We start from the raw sequence: 18269 nt of genomic DNA on the forward strand, positions 1-18269 counted from the left end.
CCATGAAGGTCAGCTTGCAGAAAGAAATCCAAGAAGGTCGAGGCTTACATGTATCTGGTGAGAGACTCTTATGTTGGCGGTCGAGGAGAGAAGAAATGTTGGCGTCGAGCATTCAGAATAATACGTAAACAACAAAAGGTTAGTTTCTTAGTTCGTATTCTTCTATTTCTAACCATTCTCATGTAGGTATCATCACGAGCTAGCGCGAAAGAATAAAAGAAAGGCAGTCTCTACGGGGATAATGCAGGAAAACAAAGAGGAAATGAAACTTGATCCCACAGTTGAAATTCAACTCTCGACTACCACCTGCTAACATGATCGACATTACTGCTCCACAACCTGAGAAATCAGCAATAATGATGGTGTTGTGTGGGAAGAGTAACTGCCAAGCTTACCAATGAATGATTTCTTGACTTGCCATAGCTTGAAACATCACGACGTAATATTCCAAGCTGGGGGGCAATTGTTACACCATGGTCGACCATTCAAGCCACCCACTTTTATCGTTCGCGTCGAGAGCTCCGAAAGTTAGGACAAATCCCTGACGTCGAGAACTAACAGCTAGGGAGATGTCTCTAGGTTGAAGAGCGCTCTTAGAGTCAGGGTGTTAGAGTCGAGAAGTGCTTAAGGTCCTCTTAAGGCCTTTGCATCGTTGAAGTCGAGAAGTCTACTAAAAGCCCTTTGAAGCCTCTGCGTCGAGGAGTCAAGGTGTTGGAGTCGAGAAGTGCTTAAGGTCCTTTTAAGGCCTTTGCATCGTTGAAGTCGAGAAGTCTACTAAAAGCCATTTGAAGCCTTTGTGTTGAGGAGTCAGGAATTAGATCAGACCGGAAGCAGTCCAGTCAAATCCAGCAACGGTCTTGTCAACTCGGGGAAGGGAGTACTGGTCCAACTGCTACTGCAAGAGTCAAAAAATCAGGCAGCAGATGAGAGGGATCAGCCGCATTTCTTGAGATTGTCATCATGAAAACTCACCTACCATCCCGAATATCGAGGATGGGAGATGGCTTCCTCCTTGGGAACGGAGAAGGCTTAGTTATTTGTAACCGCCTATAAATAGAGCAAAAAGAACCCAAAAAAGGGTTAGACACCATTTCATTACAAAAGAGGAGAGAGTTTGTAACCGACTGAAATACTAGTGCATGCACAAGTGGATTAGGCAAAGAGTTATTGTCGAACCACTATAAAACTGTTGTTTCCCTTGTGTTATTTTTGTGCATTAATCCTTAATTAGACCGTGAGTGCCAACACGTGTCGTTTCTGGAGAGGTAATCACGAGTTGACGGAAAAACACCGTCAACAGGTTAGATTGGCGAGGAGGCGAAGAGAGTAGTGAGTTTCCAGAACATGAAAGTTTATAACACTTCACCTAATGCAGGAACACTTCGCCGGGGGCAGAGAGGAAGCGTGCCCGTTGGTGGCTGCGATGTCGAGGCTAGGCTCATCGGAGAAAGAAAGAAATGGTAAGCATTTTCAGTTTTTTCTCTATTTTTTTGGAGATTTTTTTTTGGTTTGATTAAAGATTGATGCTTTTTTAGTTAATCGACATAGAGGAAGTGACATTTGTTCATTCTCTATATTATATGCTTAGTATAATTGTGTTCTTCTGGAAATCAATTTTGGAAATGTGTGGGAAAATGACTATCTTTGAGTGTCCGTTGTGCCGATAGGGCGGTTTAATTTGAGTAGTTTCTTGTGTTTGAAGGAGAGAATTTGCAAGCTTTGTGGAGTCTTGATACAAAATTGATCGCTGTTCTCGTAAGTGTTCTAATGATTTCTCATGTTGCCATTAATCTGATGTGTAAGTGTGGCTCTTGGAAAGGAATTTTTGTTGTGCAGTCTCTAATTTGTCTGTAGTTGTATGGATAATATAAAATGTTCTTACCATTGTATAGTATCTCTTGGAAGGGGAAGGTATTGAAACATTATGTCACTTTACGTGTTGAACTCTTTGTTTAGATGTACTGCAGTTCAATGCCATTTTGTTAGAGCAGGATCTTATGATTTTTTCCACAAGTATTGTAAAGGACATTGCAACTGCTAGTCAGTGGTTGGGGTAAGAATCAAAAGATTGGGAGTGGATGTGCACCAATTGCTTAAACGATGTAGAATGACAGGTAAAATGAACAACATAACTGTATTATGAGACATTGGTTTGAGAACGTGATTTTGGATATGCAAATTGAACCGAGATGTGTGGATTTAGATTTTTTGGGTTAGTAGAAATTGTAGGGGAGATGATGCCGAAATTTCTATTATATTTTAAGGTTTGATGGCATTTTAATGAGATATTGGTTTGAGAATGTGTTATGAGACAACTTAATTGTATTATAAGACATTTATTTGAGACATAATTTTTTTTCCTTTTTCACTAACTAACAAATAATGATTTCTATGTAGAATACACATTTGAGTTATGACTCGAATGCTTCGGGAGGATACTTTAAGGTCTTCAAGAATACTCTTTAGAGCGAGTCATGGGGATGGACAACTGAGAGAGCAAAGAAAGATTGTAAGAATTACTAAACACTTTATCATTTCGTTTGATTTTGTTTTCTTTTTTTTTACTCTAACTTGAAAGTTCATAACACTTCGCCTAATGCAGGAACAAATGATCAAGATCCGCGATGCTCGTTTAAGTGAAGTACCAGAGGGGTCAGAACTTGACTCTAATGCAGAGGAAGAAATTTACTCTTAAGTTTTGTCAAGTGAGAGGTATGAAAAATATGGTTTCAAGCGTGGCATAGGTCCTGTACTAAGAAAAGCGCCACAAGCTCGCAAATCTAGAGGGTCATGATATGAAAAGCTTGAAAATGAAGTTCAGGAAAACAAACGTCGTATAAGCAACAACATGAGCTTATTCAAAAGCTACTTCAACAGATAAATCTGCCATCAGATCATCCTGGACCTTTCGTCATAAGAAGAGAAGATCCTCCACCACCGCCACCACTGGCCTCGGTTTAATTAGAGCGTTTAATTTTTATAATATTAAGATTTTACTAGTACAATATTTGCATAAGTGTTTGGGTTTGCTTAAGTATGACTATTTTAGTATTTTGTTCGATTCTAATATGTATTGAAATATTTAGAGAATTTTAAATTAATATTTAGTATTTTATTTATATATATATTTTTAAATAATACAAGTATATAAATCTGTCTCAGTTTTGGTGACCAAAAAAATTTGGTAGCAACAAATTAGTTATTTGCTACTAAATATTTGGTACTTGATTCTTGTTCTTTTCGTTATCAAATACATTTTGCTACCAAAAATTTAGTCCTTAAATCTCATATTTTTCTCTACTAAATACATTTTTACTACCGAATATTTGGTCACCAAATCTCATACATTTCGCTATCAAATACAATTTGATACCAAATATTTGGCCCCTAAATCTCATAGCTTTTGCTACCAAATATCTTTTGTTACTAAATATTTGGTGACTGAATCCCGTACTTTTTATTACCAAATATATTTTACTACCAAAATTTAGGGGTCCTCAAGCTCACACTTTTTGCTACTAAAAGTCTTTTGCTACTGAAATTTTTGGTCCCCGAATATTATATATTTTGCTACTAAATACATTTTGTTACCAAAAAAATTTTTAGTAGTAAAAACTATTTGCTATCAAAATTTTGATAATTAATACTTTCTGCTACTAAAATGTTTTGGTAACAAAAACGTTTTACTACCAAAAACAGGGCTTTTAGTTACCAAATTTTTGGTAACAAAAAAATTCAAATTCTTGTAGTGAGTCTTGAAGTGTAGTTTTGATTTTCGATAGTTTTTAAAACCATTTCAAACCACGAGATTTTAATTTATCGTTTCTTCTTAGCTTGTTTTCTCACATTATTTTCAATAGAAAGTAAATGATAAGACAATCACTTTTGTTAGTGGGGTTTGTTTCTAAGTCATAATCTTGACCCCTTCTATCAAAAAAAGTCATAATGACTTTTTGTCGTTAAATATTTCGTCCAAGTGCTAAGTTACCAGCATAGTTCTATTCTTCTAGATAGATAATTAACTAAAATGTTACACCTATCAAAACACCATTCTCAAGCATTGCATCCACTAATTCACTTCAAACGGTCATTTCAGCTGTTAAATTCCCAATATCCTCAACTTAGGAGCTCAAACATGAATTATAGTGCTTCAAGTACTTTGAAAGAAATAAATTCGATAAATAATAAGGAAAAATAGGGAAAAAAAACCTTTCTAATTATACGTCTATAACCTTTAATTTGCCTGTGCTCTAATGAAATGTGAAACTGCGTCAATATCTATTAGATTCAAAAATCCGAATAGTTAGTTTGAAAAGGAATTCAATAAGTTTACAACTGCCAAGAAATTTTACACATCAACATAAACATTTTTACAATTATATAGAAATTGAAATTAAAAAAAAAACAGTATTAAAAGTAATTTTATTTTTTTTAGAAAGACATATATAGATAAGCATGCAATAAGCAAAATGCTAACACAATTCCATAAAAAAATGCTAAAACCACAAGTAATTAATTATAACGTCAATACACATCTTGATAATAATAGTAAAGCATACAAATCTTGACAATTACCAAATCAAACTGCCAAAACCATAATTATTGTCAACAACATAATTAATACACATTTAATTAGCAGAATAATAACAACGTACGGCTAGCTATATGGAGACAACTACTAATCTTATACCTACATTAGTCCCACAATGTGCCATGAAAACACAGTACTAACATATGAAGAAATTTTCAGTGGAACAAAAGTAGTATTATTTATAACACCAGTAGTGCTGAACACTGCCACCGTGTGATTTCGATCGGTAGATAAATTATAATCCGATAGATTACCAACCAAGATTATCAATAATTCCCAACACCACATCACAGATACGCTTCAAACCATCCTCTCTACGCGCAAGCTCAGTCGGGTAAGGCAAGCCGGGGTATCTCCTGAAGGCGTTGTGGCAAGAGTTGGGATAATCCGCAGCCGCGGTGACGTGCATGTAAGTGTAGTCGAAGCTCTCCGCCGCCAAATCCTGCGCTGACGCCTGCAGCGCCTCGGCTGCATAGCCATACTTATCAGCACACTCCTTGAACACTGCCTTCTTCTTCGCGGCGGCTGCGGTGGTGGTGGTGGTGCTTGGCAGTTGGGAGGAGATGTAGGCGGAGGTGGCGGTGGAGTTGGCGACTCCGATGGCGATCATGATATTTGCGAGGCCTTTGGCGTCGGAGGCCTGCAGGCTTGTGGGGTCGGACTTGAGGGAGGAGACGCAGAGGTCGTAGTGTTTGGTGGTTTTGCAGGTTTGCTGGATGAAGGTTGCGTCCGCAGCCGCGAGGAGACGGCGGTGATGGCCATGTGGGAATGAGAGGAGGAGGAGAGAGAGAATGGAGGGTAGGAGAATGGGGAATGAATTATTAGGCATTTTGATTGAGTAGTAATGTTTGGACTTTGGGAGCTAGCTAGGAGAAATAAGAAAGAAGATTATGACTCTGTGCCCGAGGGAGAAAATATATATATATATATATATATATATATATATATATATATAATGAGAAGTCGGTCTATATGCACAATACAACAAGCTGTGACTAGTTTTTTTTTTTAAGATGTTTGGGGGAATTTGGGGTTTGACTTGTGTTCCCTTGTGCCTAATTATATTTTATTTGGACAGAAGTTAATTATTAAAAAATTCTCTATGTTAATGATCTGGGTCCTTTTACGCTGTCGGGAAATTTTTCTGCTAACATGTCGAAATATACGATAATTTATAAATTTTACGTTAGGATTTACAAACTCGAACGATAAAATTACAAAAATTATGCTTATAAATTTTAAAAGAATATGATGAATCGTTTGCAAATTCTAATCTAAAATTCACAAATTATAAAAAGTATCTTTAGTATTTGATGACCACTTGCATTCTCATTATAGTTTTACCATCTCAAAAGTCGTGTTTCTAGATATTATCATATTTTAACTTAGAATAATGCTATCAATCAATTTTAAAAATACAAAAGTAATATCATAAGTGAATTATTACCCTTCATATGCCTTTTCTTCCCAGTCAAAAAAGCAATAATAACTTACATACCATATCAACTAATTTTTAAGTTTGGTGTGTGGACTGAATTTTAAAATTTAAAGCAATATTACTTTTAACACAACATGTGCTATGTGAAATGAATGAGAATTTGTCAACACTAGAGTCTTAGCATTTTTAAATATTTTAAGATTATGCACGTCGGTGTTAGATTAGTATAATTTAAGTCATAATTGATTTCACACAATTCGGCTAAGGACAAACAGGCCGAAACAAAACTATAAAGTTGGTGTTCAAATGGGTTTTGCTAAATGCAAAAATGCTAAAATTTACTCATAAAGCCTTACTTGGAAGCTAGCAGCTTATATAGCTAGCAAGATGCCAAACCACGAGTCACGGGTCACAACAAAGATCCAGACAAATAAAGACACTTACTTCAATGTCCTTTGATTTCTGATATATCTATATCTATATATGTATATTTCTAATTAATAATTTGTTTTCACAAGATCAGTATGAGACCATGATATATAGATCGTGGTCCAGCGCATAGGATATCTTGAACCACCAAATTATTGGTTATGAATGCTAAAAGATTATCTGCAATATAGTACGTTTCTAGCAACTTGATGATTGGACATTTTTGATGTAGTTTGTAGTTTCGACATGTGATCTACGTCCCCCATTCCACTTGTACTCTAGTGTTGTCCCATTCACTCGACAGAGAATGCCAATCAACACTGGTATTTCCCATCCCTTTTTTTGTTTTTTTTTTTTTTCTATATATAGTTTTTATCATATTTTAATACCTTGTGTTTTAACGAAATATCAAATTATGGTACCTTAATATTTGTAAAATATTGAAAAGATACCTTGTTGTAAAAGTTAAAAATGACGATTGGCGGTGGTTGTCCACTTTTTTTAACAGATAAGCGGCGCAATGTATAAAAACCCGTAAATGTACAGTAATGCACAATAATTTTAAATTTTATTATAAATATAGACGTTTTATATATCATTTGATTGTATTTTTGATATTAGTATTTAATATTAGAGATTTCTTCTCTCTCAGTTTATCTCTCTAAAATCTTTTTATCAGTTTTATATCTCTTGGTTTTATAATAGTTGTGATTTTTAACAATATCAATTTGTTACCCTGAACCTATGTTTTGTGACAAAATTTCCATCTTACCCTTTTATTTACAAATATGTCAAATTAATTTCGTAAAACTGCTATAAAAGAAAATCAAACAAACGAGTGAAAAAACTCATCAAACAAAACCATATCAGGGTATATTAGAATGGTAAATCACAAGGTACCTTTTTAATATTTTCTAAACAATTGGGAAACCAGTGTGATATCATGTTAAAACACCAAAAAATTAAAAGAGACTTTTCCAAGCCTTATTTTGACTCATGTAACATAATAATTATCCTTTTTTAATTGGCAAAGAGATTATTGAATGGACTAAAGCGTCAAATTACTAATCCGTTGTAGCAAGTTCTTACGCATTACTCACCCGTCCATCATTTTTCATTGGGAACACTACTTCCTGTCCGGCTTGTATGTATTAAGCATGCCATTAGCGTTAAATGAGGTGTTAAGCGCCACATGATGATCATATGGTCAAAATAAAACAAAATGTTTTAAAACCCCTAAAAATTAGAACATTTTGCCCTTATGTGGTTGTTTTTTTTTTTTTTTTTTTTTTTTTTTTTTTTTTTTTTTTTAAATCATATGGTTATGCAATGGTTTCAAAATTTAAAAAAATTTTAGGGTTAGAGACCGAGAACAAAACTATCATTTTTAAAAAAGTTTAGCGTCAAAAGTGTTCATTTTAACATAGTGTAAAAATATATGGGATTTTCTCTGGTGTTCAATTCAGCCGTCAATCCGTATCAGAATTTGTTTATTCTGCATACTTTTTAATTTGATGTGATTTTGACAAGATCTAATGACTGAAAGAGTAGAGAACACCGATATTTCTAAAAAGGATGGTGCAACGGAGAAACTCTCAATAAATATAAATATATATATATATATTCAAAACAGGAAGCTGCTGGACTGCCAAAAAGAAGGCGAAGAACTACCTAATCGGAAACAATTAGTACATTTGTAGTTCTGATGTTCATGATGCCCTGTCCTTAGATACAAAGGAATATGATGCTACATTATGCCACGAGAAATATGCAACAATGAAGACCCTAGTCCACAACTTTGCATTTTATCTCGGATCTGCCATACAGGTTGCCTATTTGTTGTCCAGGTTTCCTTTGTAGCGTAAGCTTTAAGGAGAATTAGACCTTAATTTCTTGCACTTTAGAGTTTAACGTTCACCCTTTTTAATACATATATATATATTCACATGCAATTAATAACATCGGTAATTATTGTGTGTCACACTTGATTTACTTACTACATGCATATTCTAGCTAGATTGTGTATTGCATATGACATTCACTGTTGCATTGTATTCAGTAATATATAAAACAAAATAAAACAAAATAAAGCACTTAATTGAGTTTGGAGCTTTTCTTTTCTGTTTTAATTTAGGTAGAACTTGATAATATGTTGCATATGGCTGGAAATATGGGCCACGACACGAATTTTACGAGTTAAGGTTGAGAAAAAGAGATTCCAGTTAGAATTGGGTCGACCTGAAATTGACACAAAAAACACATATCAATTTCGGGTTAACCCGTTTAACCCGAACACGATACGAAACTCATAAAAAACTAAAAAAATATATATTTTTCATTACTTATTTTAAATTTTATTATGAAATTGTAATATCATGATAGTTACACTCAAAATCTTATACTAATACTTGCTTAATGTTGACGGATGTTATTATATTTTAGTGTGTTATGAATTTTAAGTTATTTATAATATGTAACAAACTAAAGAAAAATATATAATTTTTGTGTTAATATTGGGTTCACGGGTCAAATTCGTGTCACGGGTTATTTTTGTGTCGTGTTGTGTCGTGTCAACCCGTAAAATAGTCGTGTCGCGTTCGTGTTGTGGTTCGTGTTAATATTGGGTTCACGGGTCAAATTCGTGTCACGGGTTATTTTTGTGTCGTGTCAACCCGTAAAATAGTCGTGTCGCGTTCGTGTTGTGGTTTATAAAAAATTTAGTGTCACAGGTCGTGTTAGGATCGACTGTAAATTTAAAAAGAAACAATCAAAACACGACACGAACACAACACATGACACGAATTGCCTCCCCTAATGTCGCATCTAGGTGTCCCATGACATTTAAAAAAAAAATGTACATAAATTTAGAGTAGGTTCATATTCATAACTCAAGTCATATTGCTACAATATTTTCTCTCATAAAAATTCAAAATATTTTTCTCTCACGTACACAACTCAAGACATACAAAAGAACAAATCCTTAGCTCCTCCATCGCACGCGAAAGGAAAAGAAAATAACTTCTCGCTGAAATTGTCTTTCACCCATTTTTATAACCAATTAAATGATCAAAGTCTAGAAGGCCCAAAATAAATAAGGCTAAAAAATATGAAAAGTGAGACAGGGGTCGTGTCCAAGAGCAAAGGATATTAGATACTAATATAAAATTAACTCTGCATTTTTCAACAGGAAATATACCACGAGGCTTGCACATGAAGCATCTTTTTAAAACGTTGCATTGCACATCACGAAATATTAAAGATTTCTACTATTGATTCAAAATCTCAAACACTTGCAAACTAAGCACGAGACTTCTTCATAAAACATCTTTTAAAACGTGGCATTGCAGATCACGAAATATTAAAAACGGCTGCGTTGCTGTTTGGATCGCCTGAAGGGGCTTGAAATGGAAGCGACGTCCTTAAGAAAAAGCTCAAAAGTCATAAACTAGTTCAAGAAAGCGCGGTGAAAATAACAATGATTCGCACTAGAATAAGCAGTTAATTAAGATCTCTCTTATTCAAGATATAAGTGAAGGAATCAGTACATCACTAAATCAGGCACCCTCATTCTACTTCAAACACCTATCCGTATATTTGCAAAAACATCTAAGTTATCACGAAAAATGGGTGCAATACGCCAGTGATACCACAGTCAATATAAGCAACTCACAGAAACACAGGAGCCATAACAAGTGTAATCGTCGCAAGCATTTTTATGAGGACGTGGAGAGAAGGCCCGGCTGTGTCTTTAAATGGATCTCCAACGCTGCAGAACCAAGGGGGGAGAAAACAGATTAGTGACAGGAAGAACAAGTTCAATTCGAGCAGCCCTAATTATTCATTTTAGGGTTCAAGGAAAAATGACTACAGCTTTCAAGTTTTAGATGAGTCAGTATATAATGAAATAGAAGAACTAAAGGTGCACAAAATGGACCAAATTGCTTTCTGAAAAAAAGAAAAAAGAAAAAAAGGAGAGAGAGAGAGAGAGAACCCAGATAACAGCAGATGAAGAGTACGAAGAAGGCTTACGTATCTCCCGTTATTGCAGCTTTATGAGAATCACTTCCTTTACCACCAAGAGCCCCCGTCTCAATGTACTTCTTAGCATTGTCCCATGCACCTCCTGCTGTGTTCAGGAAAAGAGCCATAAGAATACCAGAAACTGTTGCAAACATGAGCATTGAAGCGACAACTTTAGCCCCAAGTAGAGGGTGTCCAGTATAATATCCCAAAATCCGGAACAGAAATCCTGCAAGTAAAATGAGCAAACATAATTATATCCTTCATGAATATAGTCCATAGGTATAGTTCCAACCTGTGCAGAGAAGAATAAAAATAATTCAGAGATAAAGAGGGAGGGAGGGAGGGAGGGAGGGAGGGAGGCAAAAGCACCAATGTCTCGGAGAGCAATGATTACCAAACTGAGCCAAAACTATAAAACTGAAAATTTGTACTGTATGACTGAGAGAGAGAGAGAGAGAGAGAGAGAGAGAGAGACAGTGATAGACACAAACTATATAACTAAAAGATACATTCACAGAAAAAACTAAGCAAATTGCTTTGCAGCAGCTATGTCAGCAGAGCATCTCGAGCAATATTTCACAGATGATTTATAATGAAATTGATAGGATTTTACTTGGTTAAGGGAATTAGTAGTTTGTTAGCAGTTAGTGGAGTTAGTAGTATAAATAAGGGGATAGTAATTAATGAGGCTTAAGGTCTGATTTATGGGAATTGGGGGAACCCCTTGGGAGAGTTGCAGCCTCTTAAATGCTGCTAATTGTTGTTTCACTGTTATTGCTATTCTTGTTCAATAAGCCATCTCTATTCTTGTGTGATTTCTACTGTGTTTTTCCAAGAAACTGCTAAGATCCTATCAGCAATCTCTCGGCATGCCAAAACTAAAACACTATAATGGTACACAATTGAATACACTGGGAAAAAACGTAATATATAACAAGGCATTTTCATATTCATGAACACTTGATTCTCCATTTCACTACCTAAGAAAGCATAAGTATGAGCATAAACCCACTCATACGAAGATTACTCCTCGAACACTATCGTTAACTTACCAACCACTATAGGTGAAACAATAGCCAAGGCACCAGGTTTTATCATTTCTCTTAAGGATGCAGATGCCACAATAGCAACACAACGACCATAATCAGGCTTCTCCTTGTAGTCCTGCAGCAAGAGTGCCATTAGAAAGTCCATATCAAAAGAAGATTACGCATCAAAACACTAATAAAATTTTGATTTAGGAATTACTAGGTTTAAGGAGTCGAAGAAACTTCATACTAACCATTATACCAGGCCTTTCAATAAACTGTCTCCTTACTTCCTTAACAACTTCTTGAGCAGTTCGACCAACTGCTGAACAAGCCCAAGCACTAAATAAAAATATAAGCATTGAACCCAATAACCCTCCAATGAAGACTTCTGGAATGGCAATGTCAACCTGGAAACCAAATAAAAGGTTTCAAACCAAGAAAAAAGGCTCAAAAAGTGTTTGAAACCGGGGAAGATAACCTTAGAGCACGTACATTTCTCTTACCTGTGTAAAAGGTTCATGAGCAAATGTAGCAACCTCATCCATATAAGCACTAAACAGAAGGAAAGACGCAAGTGCAGCAGATCCAATGGCAAAACCTTTTGTCGTTGCTTTTGTAGTGTTCCCTACTGCATCCAAGAGATCAGTGATCTCCCGAACACTTTCTGGCTGAAAAGACATTTGTTCAAAGTTATAGAAGCTCGTAACAATATATATATATATATATATAAGATACTACTAAAAAAGTGCTCAAGAATTCACTATAATCACTGAAATAAACATATTTGAGAACTCGTTAGGTCACAGGTTACCTGCTGACTCATCTCTACAATTCCACCAGCATTATCAGCTATAGGACCAAACATATCCATAGTGAGAACATAGGCAGCAGTGCTGAGCATTCCCATTGTTGCTACAGCTGTACCGAAGAGTCCACCGGTTGGTTTTCCGGTTTCATCTACCAGTCCAGAGGTGTGACCAAGCCAGAATGCAGAGATAATAGATGCACTAATAGTGAGAACAGGAAGAGCAGTTGACTCGAGTCCCAAACTCACTCCAGCAATTATATTTGTCCCATGACCCGTGGAGCTAGAAAGAGCTAAAGTGCGTACAGGTTCATGCTTGTAATCAGTGTAGTACTTGGTAATCCAGACAAAAATATAAGCTGTGATGATACCAACTAGTCCACATAATGCAAAGTTAAACCACGCAGAAGGAGCTTGTTCGGTGTAAAGCAACCAACGGGTAGACTGTGGAGTATTCGACAAACCACACTATTTGTCAAGCTTTAGAATATTAAAAAATAAATAAATAAAAGTTACAAGAACTATGGCAGATTTCCAACATCTGAATAAACTAAGATGTAAAGTCAAAATTGTTTTCAGATGAATAAAGGAACCCTAAATCATAGCAGACCGGCAGCTGCAATTTTGAAGAAATTAAATGAGTTTTGGTTGTAGATGAGGAATTACCAGACCAAATGTTAGTACAGCTAACACTATAGTGATAGAATATCCCTTTTGAAGAATTGCCATTGGATCCTCTATTGGGGCCTTCACACCAGAATCACGTGTACCCCTAATTGATAGAATTCCAACAGATGATATAACCAGATCAAATGAGTGAACAACAAGAGGGAACAATATGAAGCCTGATGGATCTGCGCAAACAAGAATACAGGGTCTGAGTCGTTCAAAGTAACGATGACATCATGTAAATCATAAGTGTCACTCTAATGTCAAAAAGACTCAAAGCAACATAGAATATAATATATCTGTGTCTAACAATATCAAATAAAACTTATACTGAAAGAAAAAAAAAAAATATTCATGCCTTCAATTTTACAACGTTGAGCCATTGTTCCCCCAAGTATCATAGCACTGATTATTTCAGCTGCAATACTTTCAAAGAGATCGGCACCTCTAGCTGCACAGTCGCCTACATTGTCTCCAACCTTAATGTGATTATTTCAAGGATCAAAGTCAAATCAGCAAGTTTGAAACAACAAAACCATCACAGAAAAGATAGTGAAAAAGTAGCAGAATCAATTGGAGAAAAGTTTTTGACAACAGCTAAAAGGGTTAAACCACATTTTATGATTCTGGTATGCCCAACAATTATACTAGTGTATGTGTACAACTATGCAACCTTAATCTAGAAACTATTGACATGATACGGGAAAAAACATACTTTCCAAGACATTTTTTATATTTCGTCAGTACCATTCCATTTTTCCTTTCATAGTTTTAGATTTTATCATTTGTCTTTTTCTTATTCTCCAAATTTACATTCAAAAGGCACTAACCTAAATGATGGGCCACACGACTTCCCCAGGGAAGAAAAGTGCCATACCTATAACCTTTGTTAAAGCAGAGGAAAATTTAAAAGACCTAAAACCCCAGAATCGCAGATACATTTGCGGAATATACCATAGGAAAAAGTACTGCCTAGACCATTTCCATGTCTCTTTTGCCATATTTAATTTATAGCTTAACTTTGACAGATAAAAACATCCCAGCAAATACTTACATCGCAACATTATCAGAATCTTCAACAAAGCTGAAGTTATGAAGGCAATGGCTCAATAATAAAGCTAAAATGAGAAGAATAATTACCAGATCTGCAATCACGGCAGGATTCCTAGGGTCATCTTCAGGAATTCCCTGCTCCACTTTCCCAACAAGGTCTGCTCCAACATCTGCTGCTTTTGTGTATATTCCACCACCCAACTGAGCAAACAGGGCAACAAAAGAAGCTCCAAAGCCATATCCAACAAGAAGAAGAGGCACTGGAAGATATGTAGAGTAAAAAGTCAAGCACCACATAGTGGAAAGAAGGCATAAGTAATTACAATCCCAGAATATAATACTTAGGAAACAATAATTTTATTTTATTTTTTTAAAGTAAAGGAATAAATAATCACACAAAACAAATCAAGAACTCAAAAGCTAAGCAACCGAGATCAAATCAGTTTAGTATTGTAGCAACATTTGCAAACTTGAATAACAAGGAAAGTTGACACCTACAATCGGTAACCTTCATTGAACCCGGGGAATCCACCCCCAGCCAAACATAAAATGTGGCATATAGAATTGCTATGCCAATTACAGCCATACCAACAACAACTATAGCAGAAAAACCACCAGCCCGAACGGCTACCTGCACATAATGCATTCTCTTAAAATTCAACTCTAAAACTGCTTGAGGGAAGTAAACAAATAAGACACAAACCTGCAATGCCTCTCTTGCAGATCTTCTTGCAGCACTAGAAACTCGAACATTTGCACGAACTGACACCCACATCCCAACATACCCTGCAATCCCTGAACACAGGGCTCCCAAAAGAAATGCAGCTACCGTGATATATGCAGAAGTAGACCTACATCAGCAAGTTCATAACCGTGAATATGTATTGCCTGAAAGTTTGGGCGAGAGGTGGGGAAAGGTGTGTGGCAGAATTATGTTATCACCTCCCAATACCAGAAGATTCTTGTTGAGGAGTTGTATTGCGAAACAAGTATATGCAAAGGATGACTACAGCTAGCAAAAATGCCATCTTAGAGATAGTCCCATACTGGGTCCTGAAGAAACCTTCAGCCCCGTCACGTATGGCTTCTGATATCTAAAACGAAGCACAAGGATAAAGAAATACAATATGAGGCACTTTAAATAAATATTGATCATCATGAATTTTCAGACCACCCGCCCGTTGAGATCAAAACATTAATTCAATCATTCTATAAGCAAAATATATTTAAAGTGGATGTACCTGAATCATCTCAGGAGGCCCCTCATCCTTTGAGAGTACCCACTTAGTAAGGTATATTGAGAAAAGAAAGCTGACAATACAAACTGAGAATACAAATACGATGATTGGAGAAGTTCTTGCTCCAATGTAAAAGACCACTCCAAATCCCACGAGCAAGAGTACTAAAAGAATGCGGAAATTTATCCCAAGCAGGATTCGAAAAATCTGCACAAACAAATGGGTTTCTATTATCAGCAAATAGAATTATAGGCCAGCACAAAGGTGCTAATGTATGACCAACATGAAAAGAAATAAAGTAAAAAATCATGCAATTAGATTCTAAGACGAAAAAAAAGAGCACTAAAACAACCACGATGCCACCAAAAAGACAAAATATCTTAGTCACAATACATTTTTTTCCATTGATCCAGCATAGCTCATGAAAACAGTATAATAAGAGAATTAGAGCTTTGCATCAACAATAACAAATAAAATCTAAGACACTATATTAGGAAAGAAAACACACGGCTTTGCATTTGAAAAAGGGGGGGAAAAAGTAAGCATACAAGTCTCCCTCAAATAACAAGAAGAGTCAAAATTTTACTTAAGATCCGTACCCATGGGGTGTAAGCTTTGCTGCGCATATTGGGAAAGGTCCTTGGCCTGTCCTGGTAAGGCCCCAAATTACCGTCCTCCAAATCCTCATCCATGAGCATTGTATGGGCGGAATTCACCCTTCGAGCTACAGGAAAAGGGTTGTACTCGCCACCTTGGGGCAAGTCACCCCCTGAACCTGGTCGCTGAATTTTGAAGATTCTTCTTTATCCACCAAAAAAACAATTAGTGCAATTCAACCTCATGCGACTATGCAATTGTAGAAGTAAATGTCACTAGTAGACCACCTGCTTTCCTATAAATCAAAACTTGTTTATCCTTTCTCCTCTTCCAAAGCAAATAACTCTCTTTTCTGCCGACCGAATTCCTATAAAATAGAAAAAGCGCAGTTTATTGACTTCAACTTTAACCATGTAATGTAGCTGAGGGAAATGGATTTCTGGTAATCATATGATTAGGCAAACAAATAGCATTACAAAGAATATCAAAGACTGGCAATCATATTGATGCAGATATTAATTATAAAGAATTATTTCTTCAAATCACCATACCCAAGTTATTGAAATATATCCAGAAAAGATTCTTCCTTTGGATACTATCACGCAAACAATTCCGTGGATTGAATGATTAGTTTACATTAAATCCATGGCAAATTTCCGAGAAACTTCAGTCCTTTCAATATTATTTTAAAGAAAAAACAAAGGGAAAAGTTCACATTCCTTACAATCACTACAACAAAAACTGATCAATCTGGAAACAGATAAAGCAACCAAGAAATGGGGAAATTTCAAAGTAAAACCTTCCGAAAAACGGAATTCCAAATGCTTTATGTGATTTTGAAGGAAATGCGAGAACAAAAAACGAAGGACCATAACGGAGAATTCTCACCGAGTAAACCAAAACAAAGATTGAAAAAACGAAGCAAATCCAAATGAAAGCAATCCAAAACCAGAGGAGATCCGGAAACAAAAAAACCTAGGACTTCAATAATACGGCGAAAATCACAACAATTCAGCATCAGAAGAACAACAAAGGAAAAATGAAAGAAGAGAATCGCAGAGAGATCAATAGAAACACCGAAATTGTGAGGGCAAAGAGAAGACATTACCAGCAAACAAGGGAGCTGAGAGAGATCTTCCTTTTGAGCGCGCTCTTTCACTTTCTCTCTCCAAAAGGATTTTGAAGCTTTTTAGAGAGAAACTCGATGACTTGTTCACAGAAAGTGAAGGAAATGGAATATGCCTGCCAGTGCTAGAGAGAGAAAATAGAAACATAAACGGAGGAGTATTAAAAGAGTTATTTTTCGTGTTTGGTTAATGTGGATTTCTTACTCAAAAATAAAAAATCAAAATCAAAATCAAAAGAATAAAAACAAAAAGAAGAATTAAAAAAATAAGTGTTTTTCACCGGCCAAAAAGAAACTACTATCGATTTATTTTACAAATTAAGGAGACATTTAGTTCATAGATTAAAATCATGTGATTAGAATTATTTTTTATTTATGTGTATTTTTTATGAGAGAAAATACTGTAACGAATCACAAATCATAATTCAAATCAAAAAACGAATCTAGATACCAAACATCCTCTAAGATCAGTTTTTCCACAATCAAATATTAAAGTTGGTACATCAATTTAATTCTAGAATAAATAAAATTGTCAACGTTACAGAATGGCAACACTAACAGCAGCAGTAGGGGAAATTTGCCAGCGCAACTTTTCCAATCAAAATCCGCCACGTCATTTTATTACACATCAATTGTAGAATTGCACCTCTCTTTCTATTGCGAGCATTATGGAGATTGTATGCTTGAAACATCACCTGGTTTTATCAAAATGTCATTTTTACCCTCCTCACTGTCTTAAACATCAACACCATTTGTAAAATCAATCACCAAATTTTTGAAAATACTAAGACCTTGTTCATTTTACGGATTTGAGTTTTTAATTTGAGTTGAGATGTGACATTTTTTGAGAGTTTTTCACTGTAACAGAAAAAGTTAGATGTGACATTTTTTAAGAATTTTTTACTGTAAAAACTTAAAACTGAAAACTCGAATCGGTGAAATAAACGATGTATAAAACTATCATTTACAATCTACATCGTATATTATCTAAAATATCAATCAACAAAAATGTCGAATAAAATAAATGTAAAACTAACAATACTCTAAAAAAAAACAAAACTTACAAAGCAAATCTCCTTATCGGGCCGTCGTCATTACTAATCCCTTTTCATGACAAGATTTGACTGTCGCAGAACCATCCATACGTGAGGTTGCCATTGCAATTTCCCCTCGTCTCTCAAGCTGAGATTTTTCGTCATAAAGTTGCCTGAAGACGAGGTCGTTATTGCGATTTGAATGAGGAGAAGAATAATAAGAACAAGGAAAAAA

At 35.5% G+C, this 18269-nt stretch overlaps 2 protein-coding genes across 3 annotated transcripts; both read right to left on the reverse strand.

Annotated features, from left to right (window-relative positions):
• Positions 1 to 4512: 4512 nt before the first annotated feature.
• LOC21396995 (cell wall / vacuolar inhibitor of fructosidase 2) lies at positions 4513 to 5490 on the reverse strand. The gene has a single exon (XM_010114145.2). It carries the CDS (start codon positions 5418 to 5420, stop codon positions 4842 to 4844), a length of 579 nt encoding a protein of 192 aa, XP_010112447.1. The 5' UTR covers positions 5421 to 5490; the 3' UTR covers positions 4513 to 4841.
• Positions 5491 to 9951: 4461 nt separating this feature from the next.
• On the reverse strand, positions 9952 to 17117 carry LOC21396996 (pyrophosphate-energized membrane proton pump 2). Of its 2 annotated transcripts, none has more exons than XM_024176085.1 (16): positions 16983 to 17117; positions 16162 to 16241; positions 15877 to 16075; positions 15281 to 15484; positions 14982 to 15133; positions 14743 to 14890; positions 14538 to 14670; positions 14127 to 14299; positions 13345 to 13465; positions 12984 to 13171; positions 12324 to 12761; positions 12016 to 12180; positions 11764 to 11919; positions 11534 to 11645; positions 10488 to 10707; positions 9952 to 10224 (listed from the first exon to the last, which is right to left on the reverse strand). In XM_024176085.1, exons 3-16 carry the CDS (start codon positions 15973 to 15975, stop codon positions 10125 to 10127), a joined length of 2409 nt encoding a protein of 802 aa, XP_024031853.1. In that variant the 5' UTR covers positions 15976 to 16075; positions 16162 to 16241; positions 16983 to 17117; the 3' UTR covers positions 9952 to 10124. The 2 variants fall into 2 exon arrangements, with proteins under 2 accessions (XP_024031853.1, XP_024031852.1); XM_024176084.1 differs by having other exon boundaries at positions 15877 to 16078.
• Positions 17118 to 18269: the final 1152 nt, after the last annotated feature.

Source organism: Morus notabilis, unplaced genomic scaffold (assembly GCF_000414095.1).
Source record: "Morus notabilis unplaced genomic scaffold, ASM41409v2 Scaffold1568, whole genome shotgun sequence".
Taxonomy (NCBI): domain Eukaryota; kingdom Viridiplantae; phylum Streptophyta; class Magnoliopsida; order Rosales; family Moraceae; genus Morus; species Morus notabilis.